The sequence below is a fragment of the Podarcis erhardii genome, assembly GCF_964252035.2.
Source record: "Podarcis erhardii genome assembly, chromosome: 15".
NCBI lineage: Eukaryota > Metazoa > Chordata > Lepidosauria > Squamata > Lacertidae > Podarcis > Podarcis erhardii.
Genome location: NC_138505.1, coordinates 9,482,260 through 9,499,000, shown reverse-complemented (window position 1 = coordinate 9,499,000; position 16,741 = coordinate 9,482,260). Strand labels below are relative to the sequence as shown.

Genomic DNA, 16,741 nt, shown 5'->3' with positions numbered 1-16,741 from the left:
CTGCTGTTAGCAAGCAATTCACCTCGTGCCAGGAAAAAAGGTGAGACTGACTCCCACCCAAGACACAGGAATAAGGTCAAAAGTGCCTCCCTATAAGATTCTCCCCATATAAGTTCCTCCAAAGTCCGGAGGAACAGGAAGTCTCGAGTGGTTTCTTCCAGGTGGGGCAACTATATATAGGACTAAATCTAGGCCAGGAAGGAACCCTTTTCTATGCCAGGTTAGCACTTCTCTCTGACACAAAAAATAATAACAACCAAGAGTGTATCTGAGCATGTAAAGAGTTCCTTCCACACTGAGGAGGAACCACAGCCTGGGAATAGGAGACAGAGCTCAGTCAACCAAGCTGTGCTTTCCAAACAAGACTGAGGGGGGACCCCACCCCAGAGCCCCACATTTTTTGAAATCCAGCACCCAAAACAAACAGGGGTTTGTTTTTTTAAGGCTTTCCCCAAACCAGCACCCAAAACACCTTGAACCACTTGGCACCCATGTTTTTCTCAACTTCTGGTGTGGAGCGGGAAGTAGACAGAGCCCTCGTCCCAACCTACACTGTCGCCCCAGCACCTCACAAAGTCACCCCCCAAACGGCCATGATTCTGCCCCCCTGGCACTCTCTCACACACAAGAGTTAAAATCTGACCTGACCTCGCCACCACCCCTCTCTCCAATTCCAAGCTGGCTGAGCCAGCCAGAGGGAAAATTGCAATGCTAATCCCACAGCCCACACCAACCCTGAGTCCCACCCACGGCCACAGCTTATAGCCACCCACAATTGCGCAGTGCGCACACTCAGCCAGGCCCCTAGCAAAGCCTCCTTTTCCCAGCAAGGGAGTCCCAGTCCTGACCCCACAACAAAGGCCACGCTCTCACTTTGTCCAGTTTAAACCACAATTACATCGCTTTAACCACTGTAGCTTCCCTTAAAAGAATCCTGGGAACAGTGTCATATACAATCTAATGTCCAAACAGCACCATCAACCTGGCTTGCGGGCGCCACAGCGGAAGACCTCGGCGCCATTTTCTTTTACAACAGGGTTTATTATTACTGTTGTCGTTCATTTCATTTCTATCCTACTTTGCAGTTTCAGGAAGAAATCTCAAAGGAGCTCACAATGCATCAAATAAAACAATCCAGAATAAAACAAACGCGAGCTTCAAGGAAATTATTTCAGATAAGGGGCGTTTTGCTTTCTCCAGTGGCCAACCCGGCAACCAGAGATCTCCATGTGGTCACAACTGGACATGCGCCTGGGGCTTGATTGGTTGCTAACACAGCCTGGGAACTGTAGTTTTTTAAAGGGGTTCTTAGAAGCCCTCTATTCCCCTCACAGAACTACAGTTCTCAGAACTCCGATTGCTAAACCATTCGGGGAACTGTAGCTCTGAGAGGGGAAATATGGGTTTCCTAAAAACTCTTGGCACCCTTCCCAAGATCCCAAGAATCTTGAGGGGAGGAAGCCATGACTGCTTCTTTGCCACCCAAAAGCCACAAAATGGAGGGTCACATGTCTCCTTTGTTTTATACACCTCTGCAGTGCGGTCCTAAGGGTGCCCACAGCCCATAGAACCAGGGCACAGCAGGGCACCACAGGTGAATGCCAAAATATTGGTGTGTGGGGAGGGGGAGGCAATCACTCCGCCCCCAAAAGCCACACATCCACGCTACACTGCCTTTGCACACGTCCTCGAATACCAGGGAATTATAGCGCCCGCTCCCAACTGCCTCGCACGCAATCACTGTTAACTGATATGTGTATATGTATGAATATTAATTTGGCAATTTAGGCCAAGACGAAAGGAGCAGCGAGTTTCCTGGGAAGGAGAGGGAACCTTGCAAGCTTTCTCTCTTTCACATACACACCCTCTCTGCCCCACCCGTGCCCACAGCCGTGCCCTGAAGAACAAGGCTATGGGGTGCAATAATCTGTAGCAGCGGGGGGGGGGGGGTTGGACCTGTGGCACCCAACATTTGGAGGGCCGCAGATTCCCAACCCCATCTTATATGTCCCAGCCAATCAGGGAACCCATACCAAATGCATTTACAGAGGACGAGGAAGCAGGGATAAGGAACGAGCAAATGATGGACTTCAACTCTCCATCAGCCCCTGCCAGCATGGCCAAGGGTCAGGGAACATGGGAGATGGAGTCCAGAAGCATCTGCAAGACCTTTAGTTCCCCCGCCCTCAGTCGGCCTGGCACTCCACCACCCAGCCGTTTACACCTCTCATGCCAGGGATGATTGACTCTGCACGCTAATGATCAGGAAAAGCCACCCGGATCGGAGTTCGAATCCCCCCACTTGGTGTGTCAGAGGTGGAACGAGAAAAAACAACCCGGAGGAGACGGCAACTAGAGGTTCGTCTAAAAAGTTTAAAGGCTAAAAATTAAGACAGAGTGATCGGGGGAGCCCCTGGGGGGGGCAGTCCAAAGGCGGAAAGTCCTCCTTCCCCCCCCCCAAAAAAACCCCTGGCCTCTCCAGTTCTTACCCCATCCGGTGCCCATGTGGCTGGTGGAAGAGCAGCTGAAGAGTCAGGAGGGTTGTGGCAACAGTGCCCGCCGAGCTCTGCCCGGCACAGCGGCAAGGCCTGACCCACTTCTGCTTCCGACGTGTCACCTGCTCTCTCCCCCCACCCCACCCCACCCGCCACCCCGGGGAGGGGAACTTCGCCAAGTCATACCAACTGTTGCCTGGGAGGATACCCACTTTCTTTGCGCACAGACAAGCGCCCCCTCAAATATCAGCTAGCAAATGGGATTCTCCCCCTTGCCTTTCCATCGCCTCCTTCAGCCGGGCACCAGCGCAGTGGCACAAGCTGGCAACCGGTACTTTTTTCTGTGCCAAGCACTGGTGCCAGGGGCGGGGGGGGGGTAGCACCAGCAGCAGCAGCAGCACGCAAACTGTTTGGTGCTCCCACGGAAGCTGCAGGAAAAATAAAAGGAAAGGTTGGTGGGCGAACCCTCCTGGCCCTCCCTCGGCTCGGCTGTGCCAACCGGTTGGCACCGCGCCCGGCTCGTCGCAGGTTTCCCCCTGCCAAGCCAGGCTCCTGTTACAGGCCTCGCCTGGGGTACGGCAGCCAGGCCGGGGATGTGTGCCACGCAGGGTTGCCATGGAGCGCGGAGGAGCTCAGGGGCAGCGTCGTCCCCCACCCTGGGGCGGCGAGGGAGGGGGGCACCTCCAGCAGAGAACAGGGCGCGGCACACGCAGGGAGATTTCTCCGTGGTTTCATCAGCCGCCCCCTGAGGAGGCTGGCTGCTGCAGCAGCCCAGGCTCCCACGGCAACCAGGCCACGTTTGGCGCAGCCAGCCCAACTAGGCCACAGCTCCAAAACCAGGAGCAGAAAGCAGAGCATGAGCCAGGCCGGAGAGCGGGCGGCCGTTGTGGCTGACCCTGTTGCACTGCTGACTGTCCCTCGGGCCTCCGAAACCCCAACCTCCTTGCCTGGCATTTGGGGTCACCAGCAAACCCTCCCCCCCACACTTTTAACAGATAGAAAAAGCAAAACTTTCAAAAATAACAACTTAGGCAATACATTCATCTTAACCGCTGAAATTCGGCCCAACAAAGATAATTTCAACCTTATCCAAATCTCTTTTGATATCCTTCCATAACTTTTCATAATTGTCTTTCTACAATTTCATTTTTTTTTTTGCAGTCATATTTACACCCAGATACTACACCTTTTTCGAGAAAAAGCAAAACTGTCAGGAAGGACATGGGTTGGTGGGGAGAGGAATGCTGCACCTGTTGAATTTCTGCCCGGGCTGCAGGAGCAAGAAGCAGGAAAGGAGTCCCCAAAGACTCAACCCACGAGACCACCCAGCCAAGCGAAAAGCAGGGCCAGAAATAGGCCAGAGTGTAACCCCCCACCTCCCACAACCCAGAGCTTTTTCTTCTTTTTATTAGAAAAAAATAATAAGTGCGAGTCTTAAACAGTGATGCAGCTGCAAAACTGGGTTTCAACACAGCTGTTTCAAAACCATGCTTAGTCGACACCCACTCTTTATCAGAGAATAAAGGAAGGGAACTCAGCGCATGCTCCGAGGTTCATTTTAAAATCTGCATTTCCCTCAACGACTTAATGCATGCAAATGAACTGAGGACTTTACAGCAAAATACCCTGCAAGTGAGCTGGTGGTAACAGAATACTGTATTCTTATATATTGGTGGCAATTTCATCTGCTTAGTTGTGTTTATAGGTGCACATCTTCGCACACGAACAGGCTGGTGGCTGAGGCAAATAAGTATCTGATACTCCGCACGTGCTCAGAGGAAAGGCTAACCAGGCAGCACAAAACACCATCATCACGAAAAAGCTAGTGACATTCAGTTACGCTTTTCTCACAAGCACCCACTGAACTTAATGAGCTTTAATCACGCATAATGGATAAAGCATAGCTGAATACCACCCAGCGTTCCGTCATTCTAATTTAATTTTTGTAATGTTTTAAACCATTGTCGTTAATCGGTCTTCTCAATCATTTGACTGTTTCTGTAAACCGTTTTGAGGCTTTTTCTTTTTTAAAAACCATTGATCGGTGCACAAATCTTACCAAACAAACAAACAAAACAAAACTGAGAAGGGAGAGGTAAAACCAAAGAGGTGCTGGGGGGGGGGGCTCAGTTTAATTTTGGGATGCCTTAATCCGAGCATTTACCTTCTCAGTCGCCCTCACGTCCTTGCCTGCTATTTATTGCTCTTCCCCATACACACACACACACACCAACCTACAATCCACTTTGTTGCCTCACGAGCCCCCCCCCCTTCCCCCACCTCCAGCACATAAGGAGGACACCCGGGGACATGGCGCAGGTGTATTCTTAGCTGCCTCCCCACCTTGCTCACCCTTGCGCTGCCGGTTCAGAGCCCTCAGGGAGGTGGGTCGGCGCAAACAGGCGGGTGAGGCTGGCTCGCCTCGCAGCCTCCGCAGGCAGCCTCCGGGAACCGTCACCCTCTGGGACGCAGGTGGGCAAAGAACTGTGTGTCCACCTTTACACACGAGAAGAGCTTACGATCCATACTCTCGTGCCAGATGAGCGGGGTACAAATAATAAATTATTATTATTATTACTTCAGCAGCAGCCATGGCTGCCTCCCCCAAAGAATCCTGGGAAACCGTAGCTTGCTAAGGGGGCTGGAAGTCCCCTTAGGTCACTGAGCTACAGTTCCCAGAGTTCCCTGGGAAGGGAGATTGCTTGTTAATCTTGGGAACTGTAGTTTGCTCGGGGGGCAGAGAGTTGTTTGGCGACCCCTCCTCTTTGCCCTCACAGATCTACAATTATCAGAGCTCCCAGGGAAGCGGGTTTGGCTGTCAATCCTAGAAACTGTGGTTCTCACCTTCACAAAGCTACAGTTCCCTTGACAGTTCCCAGGATCCTTTGGGGCAGGGGGGGAAGAGGGGCATAAGAGTGCTTTAAATTTATGGTATGGACGTGACCCACATCCCGTCTGGGGCAGTGAGTGTTGTGTGGGTGTGGAGGACAGAACGCAGAGACGGAACAGCTGGTTATGGGTTGCATCCAAGTTTAATCATACCCAGAGTAGGCACAGCAAAACGAATGGACGTGATTAACATTGGGCCAGTGGGTCTACTTTGAGTATAACCTAGTTGGATATGGCTCACCACTTGTTCTCTGGTTTTCTGGGCAGTGTCCAACTGAAGCATTTAGAACAATTAAGAGCATCCTATTTGTGAAACAGAAATCACAATATATATACTTAGACAGGATAATATAAACATAGAAGTCAAAATCAGAGTGATAAAATAATCTAGCTGGGGGAAGGACCTCCCAGCCGGCATAAGAAGCAAAGACTTATAGGAACATAGCAAACGGCCTTTGGTACATCCAGTTCTGTACACCAGGGTTTCCCAAACTTGGGTCTCCCGTTATTTTTTTGGACTACAATTCCCATCACCCCGGACCACTGGTCCTGCTAGCTGGGGGTGATGGGAGTTGTAGTCCAAAAACAGCTGGGGACCCAAGTTTGGAAAACACTGGTAGCAGTGGAGATGCCAAAGAACTGAACCCGATACCTTCTCCATGCAAAGTAGATACACTACCACTGAGCTATCCATATTTCAATGATGTTAAAAAAAAGTATTAAGATGTTGTGATAAGGGAGAAGAGAACGTCGGATCCACAGAAACACACACAGCTGTCAAAGACCCCACAATATTCTGATGCCACACAGGCAAGATCACACCCTGCGTTAAGTCTCCAGGAATAACCACCACTTCCAATTTCTGGATTCCCAGTTGCTAATCTGTGTCATTAACCAGACCCACCAGCCTAGGAGAGATTGCCAGTCAACAAAAAGGACCTTTCTACATTGGAACATAATAGCTTATACTCATCAGTCTTATCAATCAGACCCGTTTGGCCATATTATTCTGTACGCTGAAATAAGACGGATGGAATAGTTTTATTGTCAAGGGGCAGAGGACGATGTCTCTTTCTTGTGGGCTGAATTTGCAAGAAACAAAAGTGGGAAAGGGCTGTTTTCAAGGATCAACTCTGTCAGGCTCGGAAACCACCACAGCTGCGACAGGAGATTCCTTAGTTTAAAATATGTAACTAAGGAATCTTCCATTGTCATATCACAATCAATTTGAAAGTTTTACTGGGTGAGCCATTAAAAAATATATGTACTTGAAAATAAAATATTTATTTGATTCAAATTATCACATTTGCCTTTCTTTTTCTCCCCGTCCTTGTAACTCTCCCGCATCGACTTTGATGTTAAGCAGACTTCCTAAAAGTAGGAAGTATTTAACATGTGTGAAGCACTTTCTTTGTAGTGCTACCAATAATATTGCTTTTTTTAAGGTCTGGGCCATAAGCTGCATTTCATTCCACTGAAAGTGGAGGAGGGAGGGAATGAAGCCCCCCCCCCCTTTTGCCCTAAACTTTACAAACTTGTAAAGTTTGTAAAGGGTGGGGAGAGCCGAAAGGTCAGGAAAAATCCCTAGCAAAAGTCCCACCCCAAGAATCAAGGCTCCCAATAAGAACAGAAGAGGAAGCCGGCTGCCGGCTCAGACATAATGGCCCATCTAGTCCAGGATTCTGTTCTCACAACGGCCAAACAGTTGCCTGTAGGAAACTCGCAGGCTGTGCCAGGCTTGCCAAGGTGAGCACACCTCTAGACACAGCCCTGTAAGGGAGGGAAGGGTAATCAGTGGGGCTGGGTGTAACCTGGAGGGCAGAGTCCAAGTAGTAAAGTTTGCCCAAAGGGAAAAGGGAAGAAAAAAGAAGTCACCCACTCAGTTCTTATTAACACAGCACCCAAGCAAAACGGGCACCTTAAGAATCATACCCTTTGGATTCCAAAGGGCACTTCTGCATTTGAGACAAGGCCTGCTTTCAATGTCCGTGTGCCAAGCGGGTAAAACAGCTTTCTGCTCAATTGCCATCCATTCCCTGCTTGCGGGTGGTACGAGAGTGGGAAGCGGGGATGCACATGGGACGAGATCCCAGTTGGGCCCCTCCCTCCCTGGCAGCGCCGAAGCCACAGATGCTACCCCTGCTCCTTCTTGCACACAAGAATAGCTGGGTCTTAGCTTCAGTGGGGTAAGGTATTTGGGGTCCACCCTACGGAAGCAAGGAATCCTGCAGAAACCGCAAGGTAAGACACAAGCCTGACAGCAACTCTAGCTAACAAGGAAGCTCTCGTCCTAATAAAGTCCCTCCCCAGGTTACAGTCCAGCAACTGGGCACTGCCCGCTCTCCTCCAACCATGCCCACCTGCCCTTAGCACCATCCCCAGCTCATACGAGGACGACGACAAGCCACGGTCATGTCTTACCCCTATTCAAACCTAACAGCTCCAACAATTAAAACCAGCTCCACCATTATTTGAACGACGTCCTTTCCCACCCCTGGCAAGGAGTCAATACCTGCCTGCCTGGACAAGAAGATTTTGTGACAGGGGGTACAGGTGGCATATGATGGGGGGGGGGAACTACACACAGAAACATGCGCACAGTTTATGCCAGGGCAGTGCCAACCCACGGCGCAGAGAGGGCAAAGGATAAACAGGGGAGAGGATCCCTACCTCTCTGATGTCGCCAAGGCCCAGACCTGGCACCAGCCACGTTGCCAGGAAACCTTTGCGAACCAAGCACCCCCTAAGTTCATCCTTCAATGCTCTGGACGTCTACAAGCTTAGCAATTGGTAAAAATAGCCCCCCCCCCCCAAGCTGGGAATCTTCAAACTCAAGAAGGAAGGGGGTGGGGGAGTAACCAGGGAACCTGTCAAAGGAGGGGCAGAGTTGATCCACTCTCAAAAAGGCCTGGAATGGTGGAGTAATCCCCCCCCCCCGCAAAAGAGGGGAACAGCCCCCCTCCCCAGAAACATAACTCTCGATCCACAGAAACAAATACCCATACAAACAATCGGCTTCAATCATTGGTATGGAGCCAGGGAGAGAGAAAACGGGCGTGACTTCCAAAAGATCGCCCCCCCCCCCGACAAAATCAGGTTTTAAAAAACTGGGATAGGGAAACGGCTCACGCCTGCCCTGATCTTATCCCCAACGTGCCTTTTTGCGTCCTAACATCACCTCTTATTGGGAAATGTGGGGGGGGGGGAGAGAAGGGATCTGGGGAAAGTAGGTGATGGGGGGGGTAGTGGGGAGGATTTGGGGAGGGGGAGAGGAAAAAGAGCCATGAGGAAACTCCCACCCAGCCACCCCACGCAGCTTGTTATGTGGGGCTCGATTTCTGCTCTCGGGGTCCCCGCGTGTGCGTTTAAATCTCCGGGAAGCAGAGGGAAAGTTTCGAAGGAGAAATGGGGGGCGGTGGATTTCCAAATTCCTGGTGAGGGTCAGTTTTGAGACCCAGAACCCCCATCTCCGGAGGATCGGCGCCCCGCCGCGGAGGATCGGACTCACCCCAATATTTCCCCCTCCCGGCCGGGTTTCTCGGGACGCTCCGCGGACACTTTTCAATCGGTACCGAGATCTCTCTGGCGCGCGTGCCTGCGCTGGCCGGTGTCGGCGGCGGAGTGTCGCGCACGATCCCCTCCGCCTCTCTGCGCCCCCTCCCGACTCACCTGCCCTGGCCACGCCCCCCGCTCACCTGTCCTTCCTCCCCCGCCCCCCTCCAGCTTAGCAACCCAGCTGCGCCAGGCGACCTTAGCCTCCCGCAACCCGGAAAGGGAGGCCAGCCCTCCCCGGCTCTCCCTCTCTCCACCCCCCACCCCCGACATTGCGCGCCCGTGTAACCCCCCCCCACACCCCACCTGCGCCAAGCCCCGCCCCCACCTGCGCCAAGCCCCGCCCCCGAGCCTCCCGGCGCCCCGCCTTCTCCGCACCTGGCTCGCGCAGTTCCCCTCGCCATCTCATCCTCTCGCGTCCTATTTTTCCCCTCCTCTTCCCAAGGCAGCGGGGACGATCCCGCCTGCGCCGCCTCGCCATTGGACGGAGCGGGAGATCCCTCGCCTCCCACTGGCGGGACCCGCCGCCCTTCATCCCTCCGCACCCGCCTCCTAAGCGCCTGGGTGGGTTGGGTGAGGGGAGAGGGTTATTTCAGGTCGTAAAAGCTGGCAGCCATCCGATCCCTTTCTCTCCTTTTTATTTCCCCCCTCCTTTATCCGCCGGACGCCTGGGTTCTTTGCAAAGGCTTTCCACCCCCTCCTCCTTTCCATCCCCTTTGCGGGGAATCTTTGCAAGGGTTAACGGGCTTCTGCAAACTTGGGGTGAGGGGAAACTGGAGATCCGGTCTGGGTAGGGGTTTTTTTTGGGGGGGGGGCGTCATTTCGGTCACTTGAGGAGAGTCCTAGGAACAGCTGAATCATCCGAGGCTGCGGAAGAGAAGTTTGCAAGCGGAAAGGATGATTTAATCCCCAGGCGGTGGGGCAGGGGAAAGTGGGGGGGGGGGACACACACGACTTCCCATTTGGGGAGGGGGAAGGATTGGTCACCCCCTTCTCCTCCCCCCCCTGCGCCGCAGCGCTTGGCCTGGATGATGCAGCCCGCAGCGAAGCCATCTGGCTCCGGATCAGCCCCAAGCGCGCACACGCCCTAAGCACCATCTACAGGCCACGTGGAGGCCCACCGCTCCCCCCTCCTGTTGTATTTATGCAGCCGTTCCTTTGGAGCAAGAACCTAGCCTGGCCTTTGGAAAGGCTCTCCAGAGCTGCTTCTTGCAAATCAATAATAATGAAATAACCCTGTGCGCAGCTTGCAGCTTTTTAGAAAGGCATGGCACGAAAGGAAAAAGGGAGGGGAAGGGCAGAGGTGAACAAGCGAGCTCGCAGGCCCTGGATTCCTCCTGCGAGAAAGTGAATAAGCGGCCTCTATGGAGCCCACTCAAACTGGCGAGATTAGGCGGTTGCCAGCATTGGTATGCATAGCCGGACCGTTGGAACTGGAGGGGATGGTTTTGCTTTCAAAGTCCAAAAGGCTACATTTCTGCTTCAAGAGACTTAGGCCCCGTCTGCACTACAAAGCATTCTGATGCCGCTTTTGAAAGTGTGGCTTCCCCCCAAAGGATCCTGGGAACTGTAAAGGTTGCTGGGAATTTTGTGGAGACTTCTGTTCTCCTCGCAGGGTTGCAATTCCTGGGGAGAAGGAAAGAGGGGGTCTCCTAACAACTCTCAGCACCCCTAACTAACTACAGCTCCCTGGGTTCTTTGGGGGAAGCCGTGACTGTTTACAGTGGCGCTGTGGGTTAAACCACAGAGCCTAGAACTTGCCGATCAGAAGGTCAGTGGTTTGAATCCCCACAACGGGGTGAGCTCCTGTTGCTTGGTCCCTGCTCCTGCCAACCTAGCAGTTCGAAAGCACGTCAACGTGCAAGTAGATAAATAGGTACCGCTCTGGCGGGAAGGTAAATGGCGTTTGCGTGCGCTGCTCTGGTTCACCAGAAGCAGCTTAGTCATGCTGGCCACATGACCCGGAAGCTGTACGCCGGCTCCCTAGGCCAATAAAGCAAGATGAGCACCACAACCCCAGAGTCGGTCACGACTGGACCTAATGGTCAGGGGTACCTTTACCTTTACCTTTACATGCGTCAAATGAATTAACGTGCAGATGGGGACTCTGTTGAGAGATTTTGAAAATACTTCTTTGCTCAGAGTCTGATCCGCGTTCTCCGGGTACTTGTTCTCAACCTGTGGGTCCCCAGATATTGTTGAACTACAACTCCCATCATCCCTGAGCTGTAGCCTTGCTAGCTAGGGGTGATGGGAGTTGTAGTTCAACATCATCTGGGGACCCACAGGTTGAGAAAGGCTGCGTGATTACATGGTTTAACAACTGGGCAGCAGAACTCCTGCTATTGGGTCTGTGAAGGGTTAAAGAAGGATCAGGGGAAGCTGACCAGGATCATCCAATTGGAATCTGGAGTCCTGCATGCAACCTAGGAGTTTGAGAAGGGAGTGGGAACTTGTAAGCACGAAGTGACCTCCCAGCGGTGGGCAGGGTGTATGGGGGTCCTGGGCTGCCCTTCTTAGCATCCCTTCTTAGCATCGCTGATGTGGTCCAGAGGAAAGCAGATCAAGACGTTTGGCTCCAGCTTGGCTGCAGGAATTGCCAAAAGGAGATGTACCAGATACCACCCAACCGTTTTAGGGGCTCCACTCTGGATTTGTGTAATGTTTACTCTGCAACCTTTTCTTCTCCCAAAGATATCCCAAAAAGTGGTTGACAATGGAGGGAGTGGGGCGAGGGGAGGATATCTGGTGGACCCCCCCCACACACACATTAGAAGCAAAATGAGATTGGGTTCCTTGTGTTTTGGGGATCGAGGGGCTAGCAGAGAGAAGACTCCTGGGACACCAAAGCCTGGAAGATTGGCAGCAAATAGTTGAGAAGAGGATATCTGGATTCTTTCCTCTCTGTGGGCTCTGAACATACTGCAAATGTGTTTTGTATTAACAGATCCAGAATGATTTTCTTTTTATATATATATATATTTATTAAGGTTTTGTTTTTTTTATAAAAGAAATGCACAAATAATAAACAACATTAGTTATATCATAACAAAATCTCATAACTTCTTTGGACTTCCTCACGTCTCCTGCTCCCACTTACATCGCTGAAAATTTTTTTCAAGCAAATTATCATCTTGTTTACAATCTTATTTCCACTCATTTAAATATAATCTAGCAATTCTCCAAAAGGTTTATATTTTCCTTAATCTTACTTATCATCAAATTCCAGTCTAATTTAGTGGTGGTCAATTATTTTATGATCAAGCATCCTTCTTAACATTCAACCAAATTACAATATTTTTGTAAATAAATCTTAAATTTCTTCCAATCTTCTTCAATCCTTTCTTCTCCCAGGTCTCGGATTCTGCCAGTCATCTCCGCCAATTGCATATAGTCCATCAGCTGCATCTGCCACTCTTCCAGTGTGGGTAGATCTTGAGTTTTCCAGTTCTTAGCGATGAGTATCCTTGCTGCCGTTGTTGCATACATAAAAAATGTTCGGTCCTTCTTTAACACCTTCTGGCCGACAATACCCAGGAGGAAGGCTTCTGGTTTCTTAGTGAAGGTATACTTAAATACCTTTTTCAACTCATTATATATCATTTCCCAGAAGGTCTTCACCTTAGGGCAAGTCCACCAGAGGTGAAAGAATGTTCCTTCATTTTCTTTACATTTCCAACATTTATTATCAGACAAATGGTATATTTTGGCAAGTTTAACTGGGGTCATGTACCATCTGTATATCATTTTCATTACATTTTCCTTCAGAGCATTACATGCGGTGAAGTTCAGCCCAGTGGTCCATAACCTTTCCCAGTCCTCAAACATAATGTTATGCCCAATGTCCTGTGCCCACTTTATCATAGCCGATTTAACCATTTCGTCTTGTGTGTTCCATTTTAACAGCAAGTTATACATTCTTGATAATACCTTAGTCTTTGGTTCTAACAATTCTGTTTCCAACTTCGATTTCTCCACCTGGAACCCTAACTTTTTATCATTTTTAAAGACTTCTTTAATCTGAGCGTAATGTAACCAGTCTCGCACTTTATCCTTCATTTTCTCCAAACTCTGCAATTTCCAATTGTCTCCATCTTTTTCTAATATTTCCCAATATTTTGGCCATTTGGCCTCCATATTGGGTCTTTTTCGGGCCTTAGCTTCCAGAGGGGAAAGCCACCTCGGAGTTTTGTTTTCCAATAAGTCTTTGTATTTTGTCCAGACGTTGAATACTGCTTTCCTGACAATATGGTTTTTAAAGGCCTTATTGATCTTAACTTTGTCATACCATAGGTATGCATGCCAACCAAAAGCATTGTTAAAACCTTCCAGATCCAATACATCAGTGTCTTCGAGAAGTAGCCAGTCTTTTAGCCAGCAGAAAGCTGCGGCTTCATGGTACAGCATTAAGTCTGGCAGGGCAAAGCCCCCTCTTTCTTTCGCATCAGTTAATATCTTAAACTTAATTCTGGGCTTTTTGCCCTGCCAGACAAATTTAGAAATATCTCTCTGCCACTTCCAGAAGCACTCCGTCTTGTCCACAATTTGCAATGTTTGAAACAAAAACAACATCTTTGGCAATACATTCATCTTAATAGCAGCAATTCGGCCTAACAAAGAAAGCTTCAATTTTGTCCAACTGTCCAAGTCTCTCTTAATTTCAGACCAACATTTTTCATAATTATCCTTAAATAGACTCAGATTTTTTGCTGTTATGTTTAGCCCTAGGTACTTTACTTTTTTTACCATAGTTAATTCTGTTTCTCTCTGAAACTCTTCTGACTCTATGTCTGTCAAATTTTTTCCCAGCACCTTAGTTTTCTGTTTATTTAGTTTAAATCCCGCCACCCGACCAAAGTCTTGAATCAATTGCAATACTCTTTTCGTACTAGGTTCTGGCTCCTGCAGAGTCAAAACTAGGTCATCTGCAAAAGCTTTAAGTTTATATTGTTTCGCTTTGACCTGAATCCCTTGCACCAACCGGTCCCCTCTGATCATATTCAAGAGCACCTCCAGAACTGAAATAAATAACAGAGGGGAAATTGGGCAGCCTTGTCGTGTTCCTTTTTCAATTTTAAACTCTTCTGTAACCACATTGTTAACTATCAGTTTTGCCTTTTGTTCTGAATATATTGCATCAATTCCATTCTCAAAACCCCGTCCCACTCCCATTTCTTTTAGATTTCCCTTCATAAATTTCCAAGAGATATTATCAAAGGCCTTCTCCGCATCTATAAAAATTAACACTGCTTTTGTATTTATGTCTGTTTGCAAAAGTTCTAAAATGTCAATAATGTTCCTTGTGTTAGCAAACATGTGTCTACCTGGGAGAAAGCCTGCCTGATCTTTATGAATTACTTCATTTAAAACTCTTTTAAGTCTGCTTGCCAAAACGTCAGCAAATATTTTGTAATCCACATTTAAAAGGGAGATGGGACGATAGTTCTTGAGTTGTGTCTTTTCAGTTTCTGATTTTGGTATCAATGTGATAAAAGCTTCCTTCCACGATTCCGGCGCCTTCTTTCCCTCCATAATTTCATTGCTGACCTCCATCAATGGTTGTATCAAATAGTCTCTTAATGTCTTATAATACTTGGAGGTCAGGCCATCTGGCCCTGGAGATTTGCCCAGTTTCATGTTCTGAATGGCTTGTTCGATCTCTTGTCGTGTTATTTTGCTGTTCAGGAGTGATCTATTTTCTTGTGACAGTTTTTTAAGTCCATTTTTTTCCAAAAATTGTTTAATCTCAACCTCATCCTGCGGCCCTTGAGTGTATAATTTTTTGAAATATTTCTGAAAACACTTTCTAATCTCCACGGGGTTCTGAATGTTTCTTCCTTCAGTTTCCAGGTTTGTGACTATATTTAACTTTTGTCTCTTCTTCAACTGCCAAGCCAGCAGTTTCCCACATTTGTTTGCCGATTCAAAAGTTTTTTGTTTCATAAGTTTAATCTTCCACTCTATTTCCTGGTTTATCAGTTTAGAATATTGTGCCTGATGGAGTTTAATTTCTCTCAGAATCGGCTGTGACTTCGGATTTGATCTTAACTTCTTCTCTAACTCTTTAATTTTCTCCAAGATCTTATCTTTCCTCTCATTTTGTGTTCTTTTCTTTACAACATTCTGTTGTATCAAGAACCCCCTCATCACGGCTTTGCTTGCGTCCCAAATAATTCTTTTTTCCACCATAGTGTTCATGTTTATCTCAAAGTAGTCCTTCAAAACTTTTTGGGCCCAAACAGATCCAGAATGATTTTCAAGAAATTGCAAAACTGGGGGTGGGGGGTCAGAGGCACATGGAAAGGCGGTCATATCCACAAACCATCTTCAAGATTTGCCTGCTACAGTGGTACCTCGAGTTACAGACGCTTCAGGTTACAGACTCTGCTAACCCAGAAAGAGTACCTTAGGTTAAGAACTTTGCTTCAGGATGAGAACAGAAATCACGCAGCGGCAGCAGGAGGCCCCATTAGCTAAAGTGGTGCTTCAGGTTAAGAACCGTTTCAGGTTAAGAACGGACCTCCGGAACGAATTAAGTTCTTAACCCGAGGTACCACTGTATATGATTCTAGAGTGCAAGGCTATGGGATCCTGGGAACTGTAGTTTGTTAAAGGGTGCTGGGACCTTTTCTGTGAAGGGTGAACTACAGTTCCCAACTCCTTTCAGGGGAAGCCATGTGCATTAAATGTGCGTCAGCAGTCGTTTAGATTATGCAATATGAAATAAGCCCAGGCTCCTGAGTGCAAGGCGTGCTTTGAATGAACCACGGACCCTGCCCCACAGCTGGTGGTGGGGTGCAGATGGGGAGGGGGGGTTGATCCAGCAAAGTGCCCAGGCTCAGATCCATGCAAAGGAAACTCTCCAGCCATGCCGGGCAGGGTGGTGTAGACTCCCTTATCCCTGCTCAACGCCCCCCCCCCACTTGGAAGTAACTGGGTGGGGTCACACAGGCCCAACCTGTTTGGCTGCCGCCTGACGGGCGGGAGAAGAGCTCACCGTGTTCCTCCTCACTTCACACTCACCTGGCCTCACCTGAACAGACCCTCCCGCCCCACCCAGTGCGCAGCCAGGAGCTTTGTCCTCCCCCCCCCCATGGAAAAATTCCTGGCTTCCCAATCCTGTTCCCTTCCTTCTCAGCCTGAGTCAGAAACAGCCACACGCAGGAGAGCATTTTGAGCTGAGCTGGGCGGAAAGCTTGGAGGAAGCTCACAGACCCCTTGCCAAGGCAAACAGGTCCCTTTGCACAGACATTATCTCACTGAAGCGGCTGAGCCCAAGGCCCATAGCAGTGGGGGAGAGCCCGTTCCAAGAGGGATGCAGGATCTGGGCCCAGCAAGGCTCGGGTGCGTGCCGAGGGATCGCAAAAGCCCAGCCCTGGCGGTTGCTCCCCCCCCCCAAGCGCACACACCTCTCAGGATTGCAGCTCAGGCCTTATTGTCCTGTTGCTCCGGCATGGTGGAACCAAAGCAGCTCTCTGCCCCGAGGAGCTTACAATCGGTGTTGCAAACGGAGAGAAAGGAAGAGGAGCTTGCGATGGCTGTGCACTCTGCCTTCATAGAATCATCAGAGTCGGAAGAACGGATGTGTGCGTTTCCCTGCGTACAATTTCCTTCCTGAAATTTGGCAGGGGCAGAGTAAATTTCAATGTAGAAATGGACACATGCAGAAGGTGCGTTTCAAAAGGGACAGATTCAAGAACTTACATAGCAGTAAGAAGCACTGGGCATGCTTCTGAGCATGTACAGAGTGCATTTCAGTACGGACAGTTTAAGGTGTCCCCTGAGCACATGCAGAGTGTTGTTCG

General features: G+C 49.4%; 1 protein-coding gene and 1 long non-coding RNA gene across 4 annotated transcripts in view; one reads left to right on the top strand and one right to left on the bottom strand.

The window, feature by feature from the left end:
* The window catches only part of ZBTB7B (zinc finger and BTB domain containing 7B), a 56,359-nt gene extending 46,926 nt beyond the window's left edge, over window positions 1-9,433 (bottom strand). The window contains exon 1 of one of the 3 annotated variants that reach the window (XM_081841080.1): window positions 9,315-9,433. In XM_081841080.1, the coding sequence (XP_081697206.1) occupies window positions 9,315-9,417 (103 nt within the window). In that variant the 5' untranslated portion in view covers window positions 9,418-9,433. Of the gene's footprint in view, window positions 1-2,489; window positions 2,634-8,892; window positions 9,046-9,314 lie in introns of those variants that run through there. The other 2 variants (XM_081841082.1, XM_081841081.1) reach the window with 2 other exon arrangements.
* Window positions 1,390-6,682, top strand: LOC309330182. The gene is made up of 2 exons (XR_014151352.1): window positions 1,390-2,358; window positions 4,201-6,682. It is a non-coding gene; the product is annotated as an uncharacterized lncRNA (long non-coding RNA).
* Window positions 9,434-16,741: the final 7,308 nt, after the last annotated feature.